General features: G+C 40.8%; 1 protein-coding gene across 19 annotated transcripts in view; it reads left to right on the forward strand.

Moving 5' to 3' along the window:
* The window catches only part of PCDH9 (protocadherin 9), an 890,445-nt gene that overhangs the window by 120,655 nt on the left and 743,318 nt on the right, over positions 1-26,472 (forward strand). Inside the window, exons 3-4 of one of the 19 annotated variants that reach the window (XR_010597756.1) lie at positions 10,941-11,520; positions 12,580-13,164. The exons of 17 other annotated variants lie outside the window; for them this stretch is intronic. Coding sequence is in view for 1 of the 2 variants with exons in the window: in XM_065581143.1 (XP_065437215.1) it covers positions 10,941-10,958 (18 nt within the window). In the remaining variant the exon portion in view is untranslated. Of the gene's footprint in view, positions 1-10,940; positions 11,699-12,579; positions 13,165-26,472 lie in introns of those variants that run through there. One more of the 19 variants, XM_065581143.1, reaches the window with a different exon arrangement.

Raw genomic sequence — 26,472 nt, forward strand, 5'->3', positions numbered from 1 at the left:
TGCCCCTTTGTGAAAGTGCAGAGGAGTTCTATAGATCACTAAGCTCAGCATTAGCCAGTCCCTTTTGAATAATAAGTAGAATCTCCAGCACATCTCATCCTCCCCACAGTGGTACATTATGTTACAACCTATGCCATGGCACCTGTGGAATCCTCAGGAAATTCAAGAGAGGAAGAGAGAGACCTACCACTGTTCAGTTATATAGAACCCCTGACTGACAACAAATATCTATAAACCATTTCCTCTTTCTAAATTGTAACCAAAAGAGGAATTGACAATAAATGATAGAGGCTCGGGATGTAAATGTTAGTGGGAGAGGTAGTGGAAAGGAGAGAGTAGCCCACTGAGTGCTATGAATAAGAAAATTCCATCTAAGGGAAATTTTGTGACTCCCAACTGCCATAATTTTGATTAACCTTGCTGTGTTTTAGCACAGGGTCACGCTATCCTGTTGACACCCTTCCTTTGAGATGTCAGTCACATTTCAATAACTTTTCAGCCTGGGCTTGTAAGGTCTCTTCATTGACTTTGAATGAGGCAGGTTGCTTATGAATGCAGCTTGAGGTGTCATTCACATATTCTTGCATTGCGTTATCTTTGATTGGCGTGTCTGGAGTTCTGGAAAAATTTCAGGATATCCAACTGCCCCTGTTTCAGCAGTGTGGTCCCTCCATTTTTTATTTTTTTTAAAGTCTTCCACTCTTATGAAGATAATGAGTTTTGATAGTGCTTCATTTCAATGTTAAAAAAGCACAGAAGAGAGTTATCTTACAGGTGTAGCTTCTCAGGTCTTCTGTTTGTTTGAAGTTTAGTTCCCCACAAGCCTGCGGGGCTACAATTCCACTAATAGAACACATTAGCTGTCACATGCCAAGTCAGTACAACAACAACCTAATTACTGTGATGAGAATTCCTATGTGATCTTCTCCTTGGCAAAAAAAATAATCGTTAAAAGGATCATATAGTATCTAGTTTGGGCTAAAAATATGATGCATTAATCATAATAGAGAAAAGCAAGTCTAAGAAAGGACCTAAACGTGACTCCCACTAATTTTAGCCTACCTGGTAGATTTTTTTCTGCCTGGAATGGTTTCATAGGGTTACGCCCAAAGCAGGTTGAATGAGGTAAACTCATTTCTAGTTTTGCAATTGTTATTATTAGCAACAGATTCCATAGTTGTTTTTGTGGAAGTTTCATTGTGCAGCAAATGTTGTGTCCCAGGACAGTGGTTGTTCTAAGGCAGTATTATTCAATAATCGGATTTATAATATAGTGTTCCAGTTGTAATTCAAGGGTTGTTCCATTAATTTTAAGCAAAATAAATATTTCTCTGACACAGCTTCTTGAGGTTTATCATCTCCTTTTCAAGAGTGTCCTAGCTCACATAAACAGACATTTCCCTTTTCCAGTGTTAGCAGAAAATACAAGGGTTTGTGGTGGAGGAGTGGGGAACTGTATAATGTAAAATACTTCATATCACTCAGAGGCAGAAAAATAAGTAAGAGGAGTTTCTGTTCTCATAACTACTGTTGTAACTTCTCTGCTCAATATGAAGGAAAGAAGGACTATGTTATTGTAAGTAGCCGAAGACTAGGAGTAAAAAAACAAACTAAAATCCCTATCACAAGCTTAGTCCTCTATAACCAGAGAAAGGAGAAGACATTATGTAGTCCATTAGGGACCTTACTTTTCTAATCTAACAAAGGTGGGAGTCTTCAGATACTGTGCTGGGGCATGCCAGTATAACCCCCTAAGAACTATACATAGATACTGTTGATGGAGTTGTTAATTTACAATGGAACTTTGAACTAATTGGTTAACTTTTGTATGCCTCAGTTTCCCCACCGATTAGATCTACCACACAGGAGTTTTGTGAGTCTTGGTTAACTATTGTTTGTGGAGGCTTTGAGATTCTGGGCTAAAAATGCACATAAGTGCAAAGTTTTCCAGTATTAGCCCAGACAAAGATTTCTCTGATTGCAAACAGTAGCTTCTTCCTCTGACACATTTTTTATTTTATTGGTGAATGCTATATTTTATTTGCAGCAGCTAATAGTATTAGAATTAACCCCAATATATTTTCTTTGTGTTTTTTGGAAAAATAAAGGGCCTATATTGAAAAAAACAAACAAACCCAAACCAGCCCTGAGTTATGCGTGCAATTGTGTATGTGCATTGGCTTGCCAGTTATCATGATTGTATATGAAGATGGAGTGGTTGCATTCATAAATGGCTAGATGCCTAGCTAGCAATTATCATACGTTATCATCTCATACAATCACAGTGATTTCATGTGAATCTGAGACCTCTTTTTTAATTAATGAAAAGGCCCAATATAGTCCTATCATCTTTACCTGAGTGTTTCTTTTAGTCAGCTTATATGTGGCTTCTGCTACTGTCTGTGTATGTGAGAAATGAATATTAAACTATAATGAAAGTTTTCTGGATAGATAATAACATTATGAGCCTCATTAGTATGAGAGTTGTTAGGAAGCTCAAGAAGTATCATTTTTTGAAATGTACTGAAAACCATTGATATATTGACCTCATTCTCCAGTCACCTGTCTTGAAAACTAACCGAGCTGTAAAAAGAAAATGTGTATTTCCCAGTGGAAAACGAAGAGTAAAAGACAGAGCTGCGACACGACTTCAAATAGTGCATTGTGAGGGTCATTGTCTGGTTGCTGAGAAACATATGAATGTCACTAGAAATGATTGTGGGAGCCCTTTTATGTAAAATCATAGGTCATATTTAACCAGCATAATATAATGTGTAATGAAAGCCTCATGAGAGAAAAAAAAGCTAGATTTACATATTGAGCTCTGGGTAGGAATTGTTAATAGCATTCTCTTAATTGTTCAGCATTCTCTCCAGAGAGAGCTATTTTTTCCCCTAGAGCCTCACACTTGGAATCATAGAATCTTGTCTGAAGAATCAGAGAAGTTAGGAACAGGTAGGAGAAAAATGGAACGAGGCATTTAGTCTTCCCCACTCCCAATGCTGTTTGTTCCGTACAGTGCTATATTTTCTAGTTCCTTGTTCAATCCTGTTTTAAATGTCCCCAGTCCTGGGGCTCCCACCACTTCTGTTGGGAGATTGTTTCACAGTCTAACAGTCCTGGCATCATTAGAAAATGTTTCATGATATTCTGCCTAAGGATTCTACTGTGGCTTTTAGAGCAGGACTTCAATAATGGGGCAGTGAAGCTGTATTGCACAGTGGCAGTGGGAAGAACCGTACTGCCTACAGGGAGCTAAAGCAGGCAGAATGCCTCCTGGGCACGGTGGGGAGCATGCTTAGGAGTAGCTCTTAAACCTCCTGTTCAGATATGAAATATGAACTGCTCCAATTATTGCTCTCTTACCTGTAACCCTAGTGTACGAGTTGGAGACCTTGACCACACCTCTGTTCCCTCCAGCCACGTCCCCTATAGGATAAGCCTCTGGCCATTCTAGCTCATTTTAATGCAAAAGCGCTATCATTCTAGCTGCCCCCTGAGCAAGGAGAGTCTGGATATGGGCTCCCTGCCCCTCTCCTCTTAGTTGAAATCATGCTGGGATAGCCAGACTCTACTGTTATCTTTTCTTAATTTTATTCCACTTTGTTTAGCTATATAAACCACACAAGTATGTACCACACAAGTATGTACCACCCTAAACAATTTATCTCCCTAAAACATTAGGCCAGACTTTTATGTTATAAAAGAGGCCTTTGCTGGGTTGTCTTAAATAAATCAGAATGCTAGGGCACTGTATCAAAAGTACATTCACTTAACATTAATACTTATGTAGCTCCTTAAATTCAAGAAACTCAAAACATTTCACAAATTTAACTGAATGTCTCCCAACTCCCATCAGATACAAAATGGAGGAGAGCACCACCACCATTATTCAACTGTGCATATGGGACAGAATGTAAAGAAGGATACCATAAATTATGGTATGGAGTTACAAAAATTACCAGAGTTTCTCAGGACTTAGTTTTAACCTTTTTCAGCTATATGGAACTCATGGAAACTTCTCTGTTGAAGGGCTTCAGCAGGGTAGATTCAAAAGGGAGGAATGCTTCCAAGACTAGAGGAATACTCCTCTTCTGGCGGGGGAGGAGGGGGAAGCTCCCTTCTATGTGCAGGTGAGCATGATCCTGATTTAATAAAAATACAAATCTGAATGTGAAAGTCTACAGTAGTAGCAGCTGGAACTGAATTTTCTTTTTTAGCGGGTTTAGGTTAGACCCTTATGTACTGAGTACCTTGTTAAGAATCTACTATTTGCAAGTCACAGAAGGATAAGGTACCTGTCCACTGGAGGTGCTTGAGACTGTAGTGTTTTAAGAAAGTCCTTAGTATTTTTATATATTTTTATAGACAAGGCAGACAATCAGTGGTTATTAAAAGTAGTTTGGTTCATAAGGCTAGCTCCCATCTGCACAATGCCTTTTGAGTCATTCACAGCCATATGAAAATAAAAACTTAAACCTCAATGCAACTGTTATAAACGGAGCCTCAGATCTGTTAACATGAATCACTGTACCATGTGGAGTATCATTGACTTCAGTGGTGTTTTGCCTAGACACGGGTGTCTGTACTTACAAATTGCAGGATTGAAGTCTAGAAGGGAACATTACAAACCTTCTCAAACTTTTGGAAATTTTGGGTCCAGATCTGAATTTCCTGGCTTTAGCCCATCTCTAAGTAGAATGTTAGAATTTCCATCTCATGACAGACATAACCACCACCTAAATCTTGTTGTTTGTAGCCAAAAAAGCACTGCTGAAAAGGGATTCTGTTTTTTCTTGATATAGTCTAAACCAGTGGTTCTCAAACGTTTTTTTTCGTAGACCACTTGAAAATGGCTGAGGGTCACCGAGGACCACTTAATGATCTTTCCAAACGTTGTTTGTACTGTTAGCTAACTATTGTAAAGTGCCTTCCACCCCCTCTTCTGACCCCACTTCCCCCTCCCACCTATCCCTTATTCCCCCCCAAGGCCACCACCTCACCTTACATGTGCGTCTTCTCCAGGGTCCAGGAACCTAATTAGTGGAGCCACACCTGCATGGCTTCACTAATTAGGAGGGTGGCCCTTCATTCTCTTGTGTGTAGCCACCCAGGTGCGCAGCTTAGAGGAACTATCCGTGGACCACCTGAATGGAGTGGTCCACGGACCATGGTTTGAGAACCTCTGGTCTAAATATTATCCTACAAAGCTTTGTGCTTAAATTCAGTGTTATAAACCACCTGCTACTGCAGAGGAACTGTTTTAAATCCCCAAGAACAACCAAATTAATAATTATATGATTCATGCCAGGTCATATTGTTCTTTCCTGACTAAATAAACTAATTTAAATATGTTGCTTGTACTACATTTGGATGCTGACCCCAGTAAATTGTGGTGACATCCAGAAAATTACATATTAGGAAAAGGTATCTGGAACAAATGAGCTGTAGTTTGAAGGAGCAAATGTGCTATAAATCTCAATTTTTATGAGTTTGATGTAATTTCCATTTTTGGTTCTGGTCCATCTTGCCTGGAACATTTCTTCTTAACAGGGTTGCTGAACAACTTGTCTATCCACATAGCAAGGGACTTTGAAGAAGTCTGCTCCCCATGGCTTTAAAGATTAAGTAAAAAAAGCACATTTTCCTCACTAAAAAGGTCTTTCTGAAACAAAAGAAGAAATGCTGAGGACCCATTTTTAATGAAAAGCTGTTAAACATAACAAAAATCCAGTGTACCATATGGCAATTATGCCAAAAGATTGAATTTATTATCAAATAAAACTGTTGGCTTGTACATTTCACAGTTTCCTCTTTTCTCAACCAGTGTGTTTTAAGAGGTTTTCTGTAGGGTTAGTTGCCCAGACTTCTGCAAAAACAACAGTTTGTCCTTGTCACAGGAGGTGTTAGGAAATCAAATCCAACTGAAACAGCGAATGAAATTACAGACTAGTTCTGTCCCAGCTGCATGACATGTGCCAAAAGCTGGTTTTCCATAAAGAAATGTAAGGCAATGGACATAAAATTCTATTTGCTCTGTTATGGGAAGGTGTTTCCCCTGTTATGGTCTTTCATAATTTTCTCTGATACTTAATCTTTCTGCAAAACCCCAGTTCATTCTCACCACAGTTAAAGGTGATTCAAGCGTCTTTCTTGAAAGGTTTTCTTATAACAATTTTAGTTGGATTACTAAATAGCTCCAGTGAAAAATGTTATGCCAGATTCTCAGATGGTAAAAATCAGCATAACTGGATCATTTTACACCAGCTGCAAATCTGGGCTGTTGTTGTGCATTTGCGGAATAATGTTCTTTTTCTAACAATATATTGTCGAATCCAGAGTAGTTTAACCATTCGTGTTACAGAATTTTCTTCAGAAATTTCCTCCAGCATCTTCTGGTCTGAGGGAGTCCCCCAGGGGACACTTGTATCTTTTTTAGTTCTCAGAATGTTTTCTAATCTTTTTTAAAAAAATGTATATTTTATATCTGACAGTTTTATGACACCTATCCCCTTTTTAATCTATGATCTTAATTAGGTCACATTAAGGAAAGTGCTTCCTCTCTTCTCCTCCCGCCCATCTCCCGGTGTAGCCATTCATCTATGAAAGTGGAAGTTGATATTATTGCCTCAGATAAAATTTGCTCTCTGAAGTTCAGAGTCTCTGAGGCAGTTAACAAGTGTAATTTCATAGCATGAATACTTAGACAACATTCATTGAGAGCTTTCAATGCAGCTTGCATTCAAACCATAAAATTATACTTTCTTATGCAGCCACTTGTCGAATGAACTTTAAATGAGTGATCAGTGATGCTTATTACATTCAAATTCTATTGCCAAAAAGTGTGTGTGGAAGATCAGAGATGAGACCCCCTCGTTTTCACTTGGGTATGAAGTGCGACTTTCACAATTAAACTGGCAAAGAGCCTTGAGGCGTGAAAGGGAATCCTTCAGTAAGGACAATGGTGCTTTTCTTTGGCAGTAGTAAAAGATGCAAGAGAACACAATTAAGCTCCCTACTCCTGCACTGAATGGTTTAATTCAGCTTTGCTCCTTCACCGGTATTTCACTCCTATGCCAGTGATTGGCATGGAGAGGAATACAGGAAAACTAGTCCACAGAAGCCCTCTTCACAAAGACAACTCACTTATCTATAACCTGTCAAATTTGTCACCGATTAGTGTCAGTATAATAAACCCTCTACAAATGTGTCCAGACACTTTGTTCTTTAGATCACTTCCATTATCACACCACATCTTTAAATTTCTCCCACTCCTTCATTCCCCTTCTAATTTGCCTTTTTTGGGCATCTAATGTAAGAGAAATAGGATACTATGAAGCTGTGAACAATGTTTTGGGCGAGTTCATGTTGATATTTTATAATAATTCATGTTGATTTCCCTGAGAGGAACATTATGGGTTTCATGCCTTGATTGCATTTCCTTGGTGCATTTATTGTTCCTTTGGGGAAAGTGTGGATGTTGGGTTCAATAGACCATAGAATTTTGAATTAACCCCTTTTTTCCCTAATTGTGAATATAATGGTTTTCACAACCTGTTCTTCCTTGCTTCTTTTGTAAGAGGGGGGAGAACAAGAGATGTTCAAGTTTTTAAGGTTCTGAGGTAGGTATGGAGAAAGAGATATATTCATAAGGAAACTTTGTTGCAAAACAATTTCTTAGGTTTCTTTTCCCATAAGAATTCCCCACGTTGTTTCAACCATAAAATATTCACTGCAGTCCCTAGGAGTGAAGGATGAAAACCATTAGTACTACATTCAGATGTGGCAGTTTCAGTTCTACATCCCTGTGTTTGGTGAACGCTTATGATGAATTTGAGAGGCTCCCCTGGATGATTTTCAAGAGTCTTATTAAACACTACCAGGAGCCCTATTTTAGGTAAATGCCTCATTTTCCTGGAAGTTCTAATTAAATAATGTAATTTACAAGATGGAGATTAAAGAGAGAGAGAGAGGGAGGGAGGGAGGGAGGTTTTCCTTGATTCCCGGTTGCTATGTTCAAGGCATATTCTGGTTGTAAGGAACAATTCAGCCAACTAGAAATTTTGCTTCGGGGATCCCCATGCATCAGACTGTTTCCAAAACTTAAAATGCTTATTCTTTGTGTGTGTGAGAGGGTGGCAGTGAGGGGGACAGGGGGAAGAGGTGGAGGAGAGAGGGAAAGGGACTGGTGGCACTTGAGTGGGAAAATAGAGGAAAACGTAATTGCAAAGGAAGTTTCTTCATCACTGCATTGGTGTCATTGTCACAGCCTGGCAGGAGAGAGCATAAGTAGTATTATAGATGGTGAACATGTACTGGGGCAATGAAGGAGTCACGTTGGGACAGGACAGGGAATTAGCAAACTTTGATTCAAAATAATAGGATTTGTATGTAACATAAGAATAATTGACACTTGTAATGTGACTTCCATCTGAGATTATCAGAGCATTTTTCTAACATTAACTATGCCTTACAAAAGCCTTGTTGATTAGGTACAGTTACACTCATATTATAGATGGGTAAACTCAGGCAGAGAGGTTAAAGAGACACTATCAGTTTAAAAATTATACATCTTTGAAAACACACAGATTTCTTTACTGACTGTTGGTATCGCTTGGTTTATTACAATTGAAAGAATTTTTAAAATTACATTTATTTTTCATTATTTAGTCTTAGCTGTGTGTTTATTCTGTCCATTTTACTCTATTAGAATAACAAAAATGAAAATGAAGAGTTTAACATTAGGTGGTTTAATTCACTGGCAGATATACACTAGCACCATGCTGCAATATTTAGGTTGAAATACTACAAGGGAGTATTTGAAACCACATGAGCTTTTAATTGAAATAAAAAAAAAAACAAATGACAAATATGTGTAATAGTTAGTCTTGTCATTTATTTTAAGCAGATCTGGGTTTAAGTTATTTGGGTGCAGGGGGAATTAATCTAATAGCAAGTCAGTGGAAAACTCTGAGTCTGCTCATCTAAGCACAAATCATGATTGTGGACATTTAATAATACTATGTTGTAATTTACAGTTTTCCAAGTGCATTGAAGGCAGTGGGTGTCTTTCCATTAACTTCAATAGGCTTTGGATTAGAACTGAAATTTGAATTAATGAAGTAAATCTTTGGGACATTCTACCTGTGTCTCTGGCTTGCACTAAATAACTTGGGCTAGATTTGTTTGCACTCGGAATTAGTTTAATTGAACTTGTGTTGTCCACAGCTTAGTTCTTAGTGAGGACAGGGATGAACCATGGTCATCACCGGTTCAGCAAAATCATTTCAACAATCAGTTGTCAATAATTTGTTTGATTTCTAGTGCAGACAAGGTTTAAGAGCAGTGCTGCTGAAATCAGAGTCTGTTCTTTCTTTGTTCAATTCACTCCAGTAAATAAATAGGACTTGCCACTTTTTTTCCCCTAAAGCTGAGTTTCTTGCTAAATTTTCCCACCATTTTTACTACTGTTTCAGCTGCATTGTTGATGGGAAGCAATAATGTAGGCAAGACTCTGGGCAGCTCCGGCATTTTAATGAGCATGGGCTTGTTTTTCTGAAATGCCCAGCACTCATAACTCTAAGTGATGTCAGTGGCAGTAGTGGGTGCTGAGCTCCGTTGAAAATCAGGCTCTATGTCGTCTAACCATATGTGCGACAGGGGTTTTGGCAAATGTTATCTCTTCCACTATTGCTACCGCCAATGGAGCTGAACCATTGATAGTGAAATTGGGAGATTTCAACAACAATTTCCTGGTATTGACAAGGCCTAAGTGATTGTACTTCCATGAGACAAAGTATGCACAGTTGTGGTATCAGAAGATCAAACAATTTGGTTAAACAAAAGCAAATAGAAGGTGCTCAGCTTGGTAACATATGGAACAAAAGTAATTACTGAGGATGAAAGGCAAAGCAAGGCAATTAGCATGCTTGTTATTTGTCAATGAGTAAGCTTCAATATCTCAAAATGGTGCAGTTCAAGTTTCATGCCAGGGTTGTGGAAATGCATCAGAAATGGTGATTTCAAAGTCTGATTATTTAAAATGTATTGCAGTGACAAATGCAATGGAAAGCTATTCATAGGCTTGCTCTATACTCAATTGCTTCTTTTAACATATTCATTTATCAGATATTTGACTAGGAGGAACACAGCCTAACGTTATATTGATGTAAATTGGTGCAGAACAAAATACATTCATTTGTTAGGATTGCACATGCAGCAAAGCAGCTGATCATTACTATATTTCATATACCAGGTATTTATTTCATAAGTATTGGCACAAGTGTGAAATTATTCTTCTTGTAAATGTATTTCTGTATTATATTACAGTGCCAATTTTTGATGATAAATGTAATGAACCTGTGATACACAGGAAAGAGCCTGCTCTTAATTTCCTGGCTTCTGTCATATAACTTGTGTCAAACTTCCAGAAGCTTATACCTCTGTCACATGGAAGGACATTAAGTTATGATGAGTTTGCTTTACAGCATATTTTCACATGTACTGTAGTTTTACTACAGCAAGTCTGATTTACTGAATACTACTTCTAGTTAAGTCATATAGTTCTTCCACTAGTTCTCCTGTCAAGAGGCTGCTGGACCACTAAGGCCTGGTCTACACTACGACTTTAATTCAGATTTAGCATCGTTAAATTGAATTAACCCTGCACCCGTCCACACAACGAAGCCATTTAATTTGAAATAAAGGGCTCTTTAAATCGATTTCTGTACTGCACCCCGATGAGCGGACTAGCGCCAAAATCGATTTTATCATTTCGAATTAGGGTTAGTGTGGCCGCAATTCAATGGTATTGGCCTCCGGGAGCTATCCCACAGTGCACCATTGTGACCACTCTGGACAGCAATCTGAACTCGGATGCACTGGCCAGGTAGACAGGAAAAGCCCTGCGAACATTTGAATTTCATTTTCTGTTTGCCCAGCATGGAGAGCACAGGTGACCACAGATAGCTCATCAGCACAGGTAACCATGCAGGCCGATAATCGAAAAAAGAGCACCAGCATGGACCGTAAGGGAGGTACTGGATCTGATCGCTATATGGGGAGAGGATTCAGTGCTAGCACAACTTTGTTCAAAAAGACGAAATGCAAAAACTTTTGAAAAAATCTCCAAGGGCCTGATGGAGAGAGGCCACAATAGGGACTCAGATCAGTGCCGCCTGAAAGTCAAGGAGCTCAGACAAGCCTATCAAAAAACAAAGGAGGCAAACGGTCGCTCCGGGTCAGAACCGCGGACATGCCGCTTCTACGACGAGCTGCATGCAGTTCTAGCGGGGGCCGACACCACTACCCCACCTCTGACCGTGGATTCCGAGGCGGGGATAATCTCATCAGCTACACCTGAGGATTCTGCAGACGGGGAAGAGGAGGAGAAGGAGGACGAGCTTGCAGAGAGCACCCAGCACTCCGTTCTCCCCAACAGCCAGGATCTTTTTCTCAGCCTGACTGAAGTACCCTCCCAACCCAGTATCCAAGACCACGACCCCATGGAAGGGACCTCAGGTGAGTTTACCTTTTAAAATATAAAACTTGTTTTAAAAGCAAGGGTTTTTAATGATTACTTTGCCCTGAGGACTTGGGATGCATTCGCAGCCAGTACAGCTACTGGAAAAGTCTGTTAACGTGTCTGGGGATGGAGCGGAAATCCTCCAGGGACATCTCCATGAAGCTCTCCTGGAGGTTCTCCAAAAGCCTTGCCACAAGGTTTCTGGGCAGTGCAGCCTTATTCTGTCCTCCATGGTAGGACACTTGACCACGCCATGCTTGCAGCAAGTAATCTGGTATCATTGCATGACAAAGCCTGGCAGCGTATGGTCCCAGTGTTTGCTGGCATTCAAGCAACATCCGTTCTTTATCTTGCTGTGTAATCCTCAGGAGAGTGATATCGCTCATGGTAACCTGGTTGAAATACGGGAATTTAATTAAGGGGACAGAGGTGGCAGTTCCTACTGGGCTGTTTGCCTGTGTCTGAAAAGAAATCCTTCCCTGCAGTTAGCCAAGCGTGGGGGGGGGGGGGGGGAGGAATTGGCCCAGAGCTTTTTGCATTTGGCTAGCAGGGATCTTCCCTGATACCAGCCACGCGGTGGGGGGAGGGGTAAAGCGATCATCCCAGAGAATTCATGGCGGGGTGGGGGGGTGTTAGTTTGGCTCCTGCAGGGATCTTCCCTGATACCAGCCATGCAGTGGGGGGAGGGATAAAGCGATCATCCAAAGAATTGGATGCGGGGGAGGGGGTAGTTTGTTTTCTGCTGCTGAATGTTAACAGGAAAACTGCAGCACTCAACGGGCTTTCCTTGGTATGTGGGAAAGGAGGGCGCAGAAGCTGAAAGACAATGGCTTACCATGGCCTCATGCAAGCCGAATTCTGTTGCCCGGACCTGCGTCTGTGATCTCTAGCAGCAAAGCCACAGGCACTCAATATTAAGAGGCAAAATGCGACCTTGCACAGAAATCACATGTGCTATGTAATGTGAATAGTGTTGGTCACCGTGAAAGAGTATAAGCATTGTTCTGCAAAATGTATCTTTTTAAAAAATTCTTTCCTTTTTTCCCTCCCTTCAGCAGCTGCAAATTCTTCAAGCCTCCCTCCTCCGTCCCGAAGGCTATCACAGATAAGGCGTCGGAAAAAGAAGACGCGAGACGAGTTGGTCGCAGAAATCATGGAATCCACCCGCAGTGACAGAGCTCATCTGAATGAGTGGAAGGACACGGTTTCAAAGTATAGGAAAGAAGCCAGTGAACGTGAGGACAGGAGGGACCAACGTGAGGACAGGAGGGACCAACGTGAGGACAGGAGAGACGCTCGAGATGAGAGGTGGCGGCAGGAAGATCAGAGGAGGCAGAATGCAATGCTGGGGCTGCTGCGTGAGCAAACAGACATGCTCCGGCGTCTGGTGGAGCTTCAGGAACGGCAGCAGGATAACAGAGTGCCGCTACAGCCCCTGTATAACCTCCCTCCTCCCTCACCATGTTCCATAGCCTCCTCACCCAGACGTTTAAGAACGCGGGGGGGGAGGCTCCGTACACCTTCCCATTCCACCCCAGTGGACAGCCCAAGCAAAAGGCTGTTATTTTTTTAACCTTTTTTTAGTGGCCTTTTCCTTCCCGTCGATCCTCCTCCCAAACCCCATCCGGGTTCCCTCCCTCTTTTTATAATCTATTAATAAAGAATAAATGATTTTTAAACGATAGTGACTTTATTTGCTTTGAAAGCAAGCTGGGGGAAGGGGGACGGTGGGTTCCTTACAGAGAATGAGTCAATAAAGGGGGCGGGTTTTCATGAGGGAGAAACAAACAGATATTTCACACTGTAGCCTGGCCAGTCATGAAACTGGTTTTCAAAGCTTCTCTGATGCACAGCGCTTCCTGGTGTGCTCTTCTAATCGCCCTGGTGTCTGGCTGCATGTAATCAGCAGCCAGGCGATTTGCCTCAGCCTCCCACGCCACCATAAAGGTCTCCCCCTTACTTTCACAGAGATTGTGGAGCACACAGCAAGCAGAAATAACAATTTGGTTTGGCTGAGGTCTGAGCGAGTCAGTAACGATCGCCAGTGACCTTTAAAATGGCCAAATGCACATTCTACCACCATTCTGCACTTGCTCAGCCTGTAGTTGAACAGCTCCTGACTCCTGTCCAGGCTGCCTGTGTATGGCTTCATGAGCCATGGCATTAAGGGTTAGGCTGGGTCCCCAAGAATAACTATTGGATTTCAACATCCCCAACGGTTATTTTCTGGTCCGGAAAGTAAGTCCCTTGCTGCAGCCCTTTAAATAGAGTAATGTTCCTGAAGACGGGAGCGTCATGAACCCTTCCCGGCCAGCCCACGTTGATGTTGGTGAAACGTCCCTTGTGATCCACAAGTGCTTGCAGCACCATTGAAAAGTACCCCTTGCGGTTTATGTACTGGGTACCCTGGTGCTCCGGTGCCAAGATAGGGATATGGGTTCCATCTATCGCCCCACCACAGTTAGGGAATCCCATTGCAGCAAAGCCATCCACTATGACCTGCACATTTCCCAGAGTCACTACCTTTCGTAGCAGCACCTGAGTGATTGCTTTGGCTACTTGCATCACAGCAGCCCCCACAGTAGATTTGCCCACTCCAAATTGATTCCCGACTGACCAGTAGCTGTCTGGCGTTGCAAGCTTCCACAGGGCTTTTGCCACTCGCTTCTCAACTGTGAGGGCTGCTCTCATCTTGGTATTCTGGCGTTTCAGGGCAGGGGACAGCAAGTCACAAAGTTCCATGACAGTGCCCTTACGCATGCGAAAGTTCCGCAGCCACTGGGAATCATCCCACACCTGCAACACTATGCGGTCCCACCAGTCTGTGCTTGTTTCCCTTGCCCAGAATTGGCGTTCCATGGATAGAATCTGCCCCATTAACAACATGATCTCCAAAGCACCGGGGCCTGCGGTTTGACAGAATACTGTGTCCGTGTCCATGTCCATGTCCATGTCCTCATCACGCTTGTCGATGCGCTGCCGCCGCCGCTGCCTCCTCGCCTCGTTTTTCCGGTCCTGGCTCAGCATAAACTCCACGAGAACGTGCGAGGTGTTTACAATGTTCATGACTGCTGTCTTGAGCTGAGCGGGCTCCATGCTTGCCGTGGTATGGAGTCTGCAGTGTTCACCCAGGAAAAAAGGCGTGAAATGGTTGTCTGCCGTCCGTTGCTTTCATGAAGGAAGGGAGGGAGGGGTGAGGCTGTACCCAGAACCACCTGCGACAATGTTTTTTGTCCCATCAGGCACTGGGATCTCAACCCAGAATTCCAATGGGCGGGGGAGACTGCGGGAACTATGGGATAGCTATGGGATAGCTACCCACAGTGCAACGCTCCAGAAATCGACGCTAGCCCCGGAACATGGACGCACACCACCGAATTAATGTGCTTAGTGTGGCCTCATACATTCGACTTTATACAATCTGTTTCCCAAATTCGAATTATATAAATTCGGATTAATCCCGTAGTGTAGACATACCCTAAGTGAGGAAACCTGGGGTGGGGGTTAGAACCTAGTAGAGATCCTTATACACCTCTACCCCGATGTAACGCAACCCTATATAACACAAATTCGGATATAATGCGGTAAAGCAGTGCTCTGGGGTGGGGGAGGGCTGCGCATTCTGGCGGATCAAAGCAAGTTCGATATAACGTGGTTTCACCTATAACACGGTAAGATTTTTTGGCTCCCGAGGACAGCGTTATATCAGGGTAGAGGCATACTGCTTCTGGAGGTGGACCAAAGTGAGAACATTTCTGGTTACTTGTTCCTCAGCTTAGCTGGTGCATGTGTAATATGTAAAGGTGTGTCTGGGACTGTCTTTTACTCTGTCAACACCCTTTTTTTTTCTTACCACAAATAAAAAAATTGTCTAAGAAGCTTGCCATGATACTTACATCAGAAATTTCAAATGTGCAGAGTTTTGGAAGCATGGAAATGTCAAGCCTGAAGTGAATTGTACAAGATGATTTTTTGAATCCTCATAATGTACAAAAAGCAAACTTGTGAGCACTCCAACACTACACAAAATGCATTGGTAAAACACGTATATTATGACTGAACTGGTTAAAAATTTCCCTAAACATGAACTCTACTTTTCTGGGGTTAATAATTCAGGAATATATTTTATAATCATTCATGAAAAAATAGCTCTCAAAAACCTGAGGGAAAAAGTAATTAACAACCCTCCCAATATATCCATATATTTATATCTATAAGGATTATTATAAAAAAAGAAGATAAAAGAGGACATATAAACTTTTATCTGAATTTGTGTTAGTTTAGACTGGGGTGATCAAACTTTTTGGCCTGAGAGCCACATCGGGGAATAGAAATTGTATGGCGGGCTATGAATGCTCACAAAATTGGGGTTGGGGTGTGGGAAGGGGTGAGGGTTCTGGTTGAGGGTGCGGGCTCTGGGGTGGGGCTGAGATGAGGAGTTTGAGGTGTAGGAGGGTGCTCTGGCCTGGGACAGAGGGGTTTGGAGGGGGATCAGGGCTGTGGCAGGGGTGCAGGAAGGGGTACAGGTTCTGGCTGGGGGTGCAGGCTCTGGGGTGGGGCTGGGAGGTTTGGGGTGCAGGAGTGTGCTCCGTGCTGGGATCAAGGGGCTTTTAGAGAGCAGGAGGGGGATCGGGGCTGCAGCATGGAGTTGGAGTGTGGGGAGAGGCTTGGGGTGCAGGCTCTGAGCGGCGCTTACCTCAAGCAGCTCCTGGAAGCAGTGGCATGTCCCTTCTCCGGCTCCTACGCATGGTGTGTCCCCTGATCTGGCTCCCCGGCTGGAGCGCCGGAGCAGGGCTGAGCCACGTAGAGATGGCCCCAACCAGGTGGCCTGGCTGGAGCTCACGAGCCGGCTTAGTTTGCCAACCCCTGGTTTAGACAGAGCCTTAATATCACTTCATGGTATTGTTTTGTTTATAATATGTTAATCTGAGTGATTTTTACTATACTAGAGAATACTTCATTCCAGATAATATACTATTTTGGAAGGTATATGTACTAGAGTGTTTCCATGTAAAAATTCACCTTATCAGTTGAATCTAGTAGGCCTGTATTCTTTCCTGTAACTTGAAATCATAAAAATTAATAATTTTTTAACATTGGCACAGGTGTCCTTTTGAGCTTAAGAATGGTTTCCATTCATATTATCTCTTATATATATTTTTCGGACGTGTGGCTCATTATCACATCATTTTCATTTGCATGCAAGTATTCAAAGCACCAGTTTTTGTAGCCTTTTCTAGTTCCAAGCTCCATTTCCTAGATTTATTTCTGAGAGCAGCATTCAAAGCAGCACTGTGAGCCTTAAAATACCATATTTCAATCGGTTTTGCTGTGAAATTCGAATCTGATTTAGTCTCCATTTTGAAAACAACTGGAATAAACACTACAATTTGAATGTGCTAAAATAATAACCAAGAATTCTAGATTTCTGTGTAAACTCTCACATACTTACTTATGGTATCATAACATTTTGGGCTTTCCATGCATATAGGTTGTAGGTTCAGCTCTAAAATCTCCAACATTCACTGCTACAAAAAAAGGTTGGATATCCCAGCTTATGGGTGTATGTGTGTGTGTGGGGGGGGGGATTGTTTTGTTTTTTTGAACCTGATTGGATCAGTGCAGAGCTGCACTTGAAGGCAGTTCTGAAGTTGGTTTGCATGGGATTAGGATCTTGTCAAAAGTCAAATTACTAACACTTCTGCAGTGTCTTATGCATGTAGTTTCATGTTATAAGAAAAGAGAGACAAGCTGGGTGAGGTAATATCTTTTATTGGACCAACTTCTGTTGGGGAGAGAGACAAGCTTTTGAGCTTACACAGAGCTCTTCTTCAGGTCCTTCTTCTGACCTGATGAAGAGCTTTGTATAATCTCGAAAGTGGCTTGCTCTTGAAATGGTTTTGACAATGTAAACAATGAGCAGGAGATTACTGTCCTAAATTCCATATGCCCAGGATGGAGGCTACCTGCAGTTGAGGAGTTAAGTATTCTCTGGGCAGTACAATATTGGAAAGGCATCTCTCTCCTTCCAGTGGAGTAAAAATATTACTAATTGGAAATGGTAAAATATAATCTTATGTTTAGTGATACCCTTGGCAAATTTCTATACAGCTTGTCAGTAGCATCCATTTGAGCTTCTCGGAAATAGGCCAGTTTCTTATAGGCTTACAAGGAGCGTTTATAAGTAGTTTATCAGGAGATGGGGAAGGGGAGAAGGAGAGTATTGGCTATGGAAAGTAGGGGAGTCTACATCTAGATTAAGACATGACATCAAATAATTAGATCACTTTCTGGGAGGAGATGGCTGTAGTTTATGGAACCGGGTCTCTTTTGGGGAGGTGAAAGGAGAAACCTGCAGTTGGGGATCTTGGGTGCATTTTGAAGTGACTACAAGAGGGGTGGCTGAGGAATTGAAATCAGTGTTTAAGGGTTAAGTGGAATCTTTTTATAGATTATGTTATTAAAGATATATACTGCAGTAGGTATATATTGTAGCGATGACATGCTAAGAGTAATTGAGTAATCAACTGCTACAGCTGAAATAGGCCATGCACAATTTTGAGTACTATTAGGTCATAAGAGATTTCAGCTTGTGTTATTGTAACTAGACAATTGCAAAGAAAAACAGGCCTTTGTTATAATATTGTTTGTCAGTAATGTGTCAGGATTGCTAGTGCACCATAAGCACTTAAGGGCTATTTTCTGAAACTGTGATAACTAAATTCCATGCCAAAGATGTCTAAATTTGGGAGATTCTAACAGCCAAAAATGTAGCCATAATCATTTCTAAGGGGTTGAAAACATCAGATTTCATTTTACATGACAGTAAATTTTGTATAAGGAGAGAACAAAACAATGTTTTTAACTCAGCAGTAACCAGAGAGCATAATGTTGCTCCTAGCAGGGTTTTTTGTTTGTTTAATCCCAAGAACTGCTTGCTCCTGCTTGGTCAGGTGATGTCAGATGCCTTCTTGCTGGAGGCAACAGGGTGAAAGGAGTGCTCTTCCAGCTTTAGTCATCTGACATTCATGCCATTTTTTAGCATACATGGGTAATTTTGAGTCTGTCTGATACTAATTTATCACAGTCCCACATTTCACAAGGATGAAATGAATCTCCCCAAGATAATACCAACAGAGTTGATTCAGTATGCAGCTACCGTATACGTGTTGTAGAGTTCATCATATCCTATTCATCAAACACTGTTTTGAATGGTGTGCAGTGTTTGCAAAACACAATAAAGGAATAAAGTAGCCTAAACAGCAAATAATAAAATAACAAATGCTTTTTAATTTAGGGCTTTTGAATCCAGAAAATATACTGGATTAACCACCCCATTGCCACTGTCAACTATGATTTTTGAAGTGCCAACGTTCAGTTGACTTAGTTAGAGTGTTCATAGTGAACTTTTAGCAAGAAGGTAGGTCCAATCACTCTCAAAACTGTAATCACTAATACAGAACAGATTCTAATTTTTCTTATAAAGTTAACAGATTGCATTTATTTATTTGGGCTGAAATTTTCCTCAGTGCAGAGAGCCAGTCCTAGTTCCTCTACACCAGTATTTCTCAAACTTTTTGATACCTGGGACCGGCTTGCTGCCTTCCTAAAGTGTGTCAGGGAGATCTGAGGGACCAGCACAGAGAAAAGATTCCACGTAACCCTTAAACATTCATTTTAGTTCCTCAGCAACCCCTCTTAGTCACTTCAAAATACACCTGAAGCCCCATGCTCTACACTACCTAAGTGTAATGTTAAGGGCTTGTTCCTTCCACCACTGAAGTCATTAGGAATTTATCCATTAACTAGAGCTTGAGCAGGAGCAAACCCTAAGAGGGCCTTAGGTGATGACAGGGTCTTCTCGCAGGCTCTGTGCACTGAGATCAGTTTCATTTCCTATTTCTAGGCTTGGCAGAATTCAATTTTTATATATATTTTTAATTTTGACGGAGAATATCAATGTTCATTTTTAAGCATTTTTCCAATGTTTATCTATTTAAATTTTCACAGTTGTGGGAAATCAGAAGGGGGCAGACAATAATTATTTACTGACAGTAGACATTGAGATTCAAGAAGTTAAAGCATTATAACTAAAAACACAAATTGTCAACATCACTTGTCAAAATGTAAATATCCTTAAATCAGTCTAATAATTTCTCAAGCAGCATTTTTCTTACTTTCCCTATCTGTAACATTTTTGTTATTATTGATGTTTACTGACATTTACCAATGAAAATTGAATGCTTCCAAGCCTATTCGTAATCTATAATTGGATACTAAGCTACATTAGAAATCAAAGCAAAGCAAAATCTAAGGCTCTGGAATTGTGGGAGAACTATTCAGGAGCGTCTATAGCCTGGCATATGTTTAAATATTATTCTTTGACTCATATAAACACACTAACTTTGATAGCCCCATTTTTCTGAAATAATGTTAATTACTCCTGCTTTTTATTAACTTGGTTTAGCATTTCAACAGTAAATACCAATTTATAATAAAGGTTATAAAACTCTGCATTCACAAATATAGTGATCACTATTAAAATTGGACAGAATCTTAAATCTTTCACTTAATAATCTCACATTTTACTCCTTTAAAAGGAGTGGTGGAAGATGTGAAGTACAAATCTCCTGAGAATTTTGGATGTACTGATGGGTTTGGATTTTCTGTAACTTGAAGTCTTTAAATCAAGAGGTAAGGACTTTAGTAACTCAGCTAGTGATTATGGGCCTATGATAGGAGTGGGTGAGCGAGGTGCTGTGGCAGGAGGTCGGACTAGTTGATCATGATGGTCCCTTCTGGCCTTAAAGTCTGAGTCTTTTAGCTGTATAAATTGACATGTTCTTGATTTGCAGTGCAAAGAGCAGTTGTCATGGCCAGGTTGTCAGAGCCTGGATTCAGCTCCCCAGGACCACAGAGGAGTAAAAGGGAATGAGTCCAGCCGCCCCCAGTCCTCTCTTTGGCCTTGCTCAGATTGTGACTCCAGCCATGGGTAAGAGAGCCTGGACTGATCAGATGCTATGAGCGTTGGATGGAGAGAATGCAGGAAGTTGGAGCCTAAACTCCACCCCCAACTTGCAGCCCATAGTATATGGCCAAGATCAGGGAGGAAGAAAGTAGTTTATCTCTCCTCCACACAAAGTCCTATCTCCCCAGATTAAGGGGTAGCAGGAGAGGAATTGTGATTGAGTCACAATTCATTCTTTGGATTGTTTGTGAGGTAGTGCAGCTATATGGGTTCCTAGGTGCAATGGTAATACAAATAAATAATAATAATTAATAATAATTAATAAATGGTGCTCCTTATTCTGAGCTACATTATAACTTTACAATCTGCCCTGTGTGAGAACTAAATCAATCTGCATTGCATACACTGATTTTGGTAGAGATTGGACAGCATGTGATAGGTACTATCATCTTAAGGACACACTATTGTCAGTGGTTAGAAACCAGTGAAATAGACTTCAACACTTGGAATATTGGAGAGAATTCTAATATATGTTACTATGATTAGTACTGGAGAAATCCTCTCTATTATTGATTTCCTTTTTCTTGGAGAAAAATAGTAATAAAAATGGATTCTAGAACAAATTTAATTGACTGTTTTTTCTGCTGTAAGAAAACTTCCATTTTAAATATTAAAGAGCAATGTGCATTTTCTTCTAACATGTATTACTTAAGCAGAAGATGGCATTGAAAAAGAAGTTCCAATTTTAGCTCTGTTATCACTACATTTACAGAGGTAAAGGGACAGCTGAATTAGAGAAGAGACTGTTTCTTTCATTCTGTGTTGATACAGGAGACTCATTAAATCTCATGTCAGGCTTGCAGCCTTACAGAAAGCCAGACTTTTCAGAGAACTTCAACCTCTGAAGAACTATAGTTTGCACACTTTGGAAGTTAATGAGCTATCCTGCAGTTATTAGTTGGTGTTTTATCAATGGGTAGGCTCTGGGATTTTATTTGACTTTCAGATTGTAACTTGCTCTCCTATGTGCTGCATGACATCAGAGCTAGAGTAACTGTGCTTTCCAGTCTGCTAATCCTCCCAAAACAGATTAGACAATAATAAATGTTGCACAATATAGTGAGTTGGCGAAAAAGTCTTATGTGATTATCAAAATACCTGAATTGCATAATTCTTCTTCCACAAAGAGATTATATCACCTTCAGATTGTGGTCTCTAAAGTCTACAATGTTGACCCTGGAATAAGTGAGAACATCTCCCCTAACACCATCCATACTGGGGATAGGCCCCCATTCCAGCTATAGATGGGAAGTGAGCAGTGTTGCTGTACCTGTGCAAACCCTTAATGTAGACAAGGTAAACCCCAAGGATAAACAACATTGCTACAAATGACTACTTACCTTGCTTGCATTAGGGTTTTGTACTGGTACATCTATACCAGTAGCAGGTCTCCAGTGGAATAAATTGAGACACTTGTCCCAGTGTATACAAAGTCTTAGGGGCAGATCCAAAGCATCGTGAATTCAATAGAATACCAGTAATGCTTAAAGTGAGGGGAGGTCACAGACCAAGCAAAAAAAAAAAAAAGAGCTGGGTCACTGAGGGGTGCACTTTAAACACTCTTTTGCCAAAGCTGCTGCTCCCAGATTATGGTCTTCAGACCACTTTAAGCACTGGATCAAATTTTGTCAGCTAAAGGTATCCCTTCAGGAAACTGCAGATAAAGCCAGGAAATGATGTCAAGTCTGGTTACCTGTTTCTGCTGTGTGCCTGATTATTGACTTTTTTCATGTCTCTTGTTTTGTTCTCTTTGCTATTAAACCAAAAATCAGTAGAACTAAATAACGTAGTGGCATGTTTTATGAAAAGGGAGATAATTTTCATGCACTTCACCTTCTCTCATAGCCTACAGAGAAGTGGAAGAACGTGGGTAAGTTAAGCAGAGATAAATTTTGCTTGAGGATTAATTTTTGGGGAGGGTCAGGACAGGAGGCTCCGGGGAGAACTGAAAAAAACATTTATTTTATACCAATCAGGCCTTCTTGTGCTGACATGCAGTATTTTTCCACTCCAGGAGACATGGTTAGACATCCTCTGACACCCTGGAGGGTTTAAATCTGGGACTGAGCTCTTTAGCCTTCTTACACTCTGGAAAAATGTACCCATTTTTTGAATGATTGTTTTTCTTTCCCAAGTGTATTCTTGCTTAAGTGCTTTCAGTTTAAAATAAAAAAAAGCTCCCCACACACATATCCTCAAAAGACAAAACAACTTTTGACTATGTCGCTTGTTAGCATCGTAGTGCACCAAGGGATTTTTACAGAGGTGCTGTATGAACAGCCTGAAGTACAGCTGTTCTGCTCCAGCTAAACAGGTTCAGAGGGAATGAAGAGCTTAGAGCAATTTGTAGGCAACCAAGCAAAAAGAGAAATGCACAAAGAAGCAGCGGATGTTAGCAGCTTTTACAATGATAAAAAGAGAAAAGGAAGAATAGGCAATCGGAACAAGAGCAGTGAGAAAAGATGACTCTGGAGGCAATTTTAATAACTATTTCTCCAAACCAAAGAGAAGCCAGAGTAGTTACTTACTTTTGTAAGTCAAATTTTATCCAGTCTTGGATTTCACTGGGATACCTGCTGAGCAATATTCTTGCTTAGAATATGCAGAAATTAAGCCAAATGTTTTCTCTCTTTTCTAGAATGTTTTCCCTCATTCCCACAGTGACTAGAACATGAGACTGGCAGCCATTTAGGTTTTATTTCTGTCACTCTCACTCACTCATGCCCAGGCTTAAAAAAGCACTTAAGCACATGGTTAAATCCCATTGATTTCAGGGATGCTTTCATGAAATGGGGCCTCAGGGTATGACTTTGGGCAAATTAATAAGTGTTGGTGCCTCTGTTCCCCATGTTTAAATGTGGGATAATAATACCTACCTCTTATAGGTGTTGTGAGGCTTAACTCTTTTTAATATTTGCAAAGCATTTTTTAAACTTTTAAACTATAGAAGTGTGATGTATTATTATCTCTCATTAACACTAATGGGAGTCCTTATATGGGCATCTTGTAAGGAGAATGAACATTCTTACTGTCACTTGTTCTTGGAGTGCTCTTAGTGGGCAAATTCTCAGCTTGTGTAAATTGTCATAACTCCATTTAACTCAATATTCAAAAGTATAATCCTTCAAGTAGAAGCTTCTCGGATCACCTCCCAGTAATGGGGTGAGGAAGGTAATGTTTGCTCAGTGGGACTGATTCTTGCTCCTGGTATACTCATTTAAACCTGTCCAAAGAGGGTGTAAAATGCTCCCAAATCAGACTAGCATAGCATTTTGTACACTTTGCACAGGGGTAAATGACTACACCAGGAGCAAGGCAGGGGAGACTCAGGTCCAGAGTGCTTACAAGATAAGGTATTTTATCTGCTATAATACAAGATAGTCTTTTAATATATGTATGGGACAGAGCTTAGAGTAAAGGTAAAAATGTATGTCAAATAGTATTATAAATATATTCACATATATGTGTAGGAGTTTATCAAGTGAGATGTTACTGAAAATTTGAATGTCACAGACATTTGATAAACCATTAAATATAATTGAAGAACAGTTATGTGAGAGAGAGCTAGAAAGAGAGGGAGAGAGAGAGGGTGTAAAAAAGTGTTGCGGCTACTGCAATTTTAAAAAAATATTTCAGTGATTTAAAATTCCCCCTAAGAGTATGTTTGATCTTCCTGAAGTATATAACAGAAGTTATGGAGTGTCATGGAGCACAGGGACCCATTATTATATTTCATTGGTACTTTTATTACCTGAGGGTAAGTGCAGGCAATAGAACAAGGTGTCAAACTTACTTTTAACCTTTGGTCTTCGAAGACGCTAGATGAAGGGTTGAAAAGGATTTTAAGTTATTATCCTTAGAATCTCCTCACTCCCTCTCCGTTTGCAACCACTGCACATGAATGTTATCCAGTTTGTAATGTCAACCCCTCCTATTGTGCTCCACTTAGACCTGTTGTTTGCTCCACAGGCAACTTCATGCCTTTGCTTCTGCTTTATGTGACATGCTATAGGTTTTGTCAGATATCTTCAATGTAATTCCTGCTTAAGAAAAAAAATAAAAAAAGAGAAATATCTCATTTTGTGTGCTGGGTAAGAAGCAGTAGCATGACATAATTGTTTAGAAACATATATGTGGGCCAGAGATCCGGTCTTTCATGCTTTGAATGATATGTGTCTTATCCTTTCGGTGCTGGAGAGTAAAAATCGGAGAAATTGACAAACGTACTTTGAAGTTAAAAACTGGACTGTGTTTGTCATTAGGGACATGTTGGTATTGGCAGCATTGTTAAAGGGCTTCTGGCTCCTGATGTTCTTAACTTTGTTCTTAAATTGAGACATAAACTGCTCACAGAGTTCAGACAGAGAGTGAGCCGGGTTAAGTAGCTTCTCTGAGTTAAAGAAGCCGCTTAGAACGTTGGGCAGGAGAGCAGGGCAGTTAGCTTTGCTGTAAATTTCAAAGGGAGCCAAAGCCACATTATTCCATTTTTTCCTGTGTATCTTCAGAGATTTACATGAACTGCCCAAGACTAGAAATTCACTTTGAAATCCAGAAAGCCTCTGAGAAAATACTCCTCCACTGACAATGCTGAATATCTACATCTTGATTTTTATGACAACATGAGGCTCTAGTCTTGGGACATTAGCATAACAGTTCTCATAAAGTAAGTGTTCTCCCTGGTACTAAGACATTTGTTTCTCTTACAATGACTGGCAAATTTATTGATTGCTTATAATAGGGGATTGCATGGAAAGTAGGGATGTAAATATTGTTTAAAAAGTTAACCATGTAAACTATTAAAATTCTATCGTTTAAATGGTTAACTTATTAAAAGGCTGGGGTTGCTCTGGCTGTTGAGGTGGGGGATGGGGCCTGTTGGCCAGCTGGCAGGATGGGGCTGGGGGCTAGGGTGCAGCTGGACTGGGGTCTTGCCTTGGTTGGGGTCCAGGGTTCAGCCAGTGTGGTCAGGCTGGGGGCCAGATGGCTCGGCTGGGGATTGGGTCCAGCTGGAGGGACATGGACAGGGGTTAACTGTTAATATTGGTTAACATTTTACATCCCTAAAGGAAAGGTGTGGAAAGAAAGAATGAAACAAACAAACAAACAAAAATTGGCAAGTCTCCCCCTCATATGCCAGCGTATGATAGTATCAAGCCACATGACAGTTTTTCTGGTTTTGAGTAAAAATGATGAACCAGACCTCCATAACTTACCCCTAGCTTTAGAAAGCACAGAAGTAAATATAGAACATTACAAAAGTAATAATAAACATTTTACTATGGAGCAGATCAAGTGAGCACTTCAAAGAAGTTAAATCTTCAGCACTCTGTAATGCAGTGTAAAATCATTTTGGTTTCTGCGGCAAAAATATATATTGAAAGAATGGCACTTGTCATATTAACCCTGATATAAAGCCATCTATTAAATGGGTTTGGGGGTGGGAATCTAACAAAAATCTAACTCCCAACAATTGTAAAAAATATCTTTCAGATTCATTGTCTGTTTTAGTTTCCTAGTCCAACAGTTTTCTTTTGTTGTGGCCTCTACCATCCAGTTGGTGCCATTTGGTGCCCTCGCCTTGCATTCTGGAGACTAAATTTTGGTTGAAGTCATGTTGAGAAAAGCCAGCTCAAAAACAGGGACGACTGGTTAAGTAAACTTCTGTGTTACAGATTTATTTCACAACTGTGGTTTGTTGATGTTTGTTAATTCTGTTTTTGGAATTTTCCTCATTTCCTAAGTGGTAGGGACCTTTGTATTGTAACCCTTCTGCCAGGTGGGTTCAATATATAGGGGTTCCTTTTTAACAATACAACACAGAACTGGCTCGAGCCCTCACTCAGAAACCTGGGAAAATTACGCACCACCTCTTGGGCACCTCTAAGAGGCAAATACTTCCCCTCTTGCAAGCACTAAGTCT

The sequence above is a fragment of the Chrysemys picta genome, chromosome 1, assembly GCF_011386835.1.
Source record: "Chrysemys picta bellii isolate R12L10 chromosome 1, ASM1138683v2, whole genome shotgun sequence".
Classification (NCBI taxonomy): Eukaryota; Metazoa; Chordata; order Testudines; family Emydidae; genus Chrysemys; species Chrysemys picta.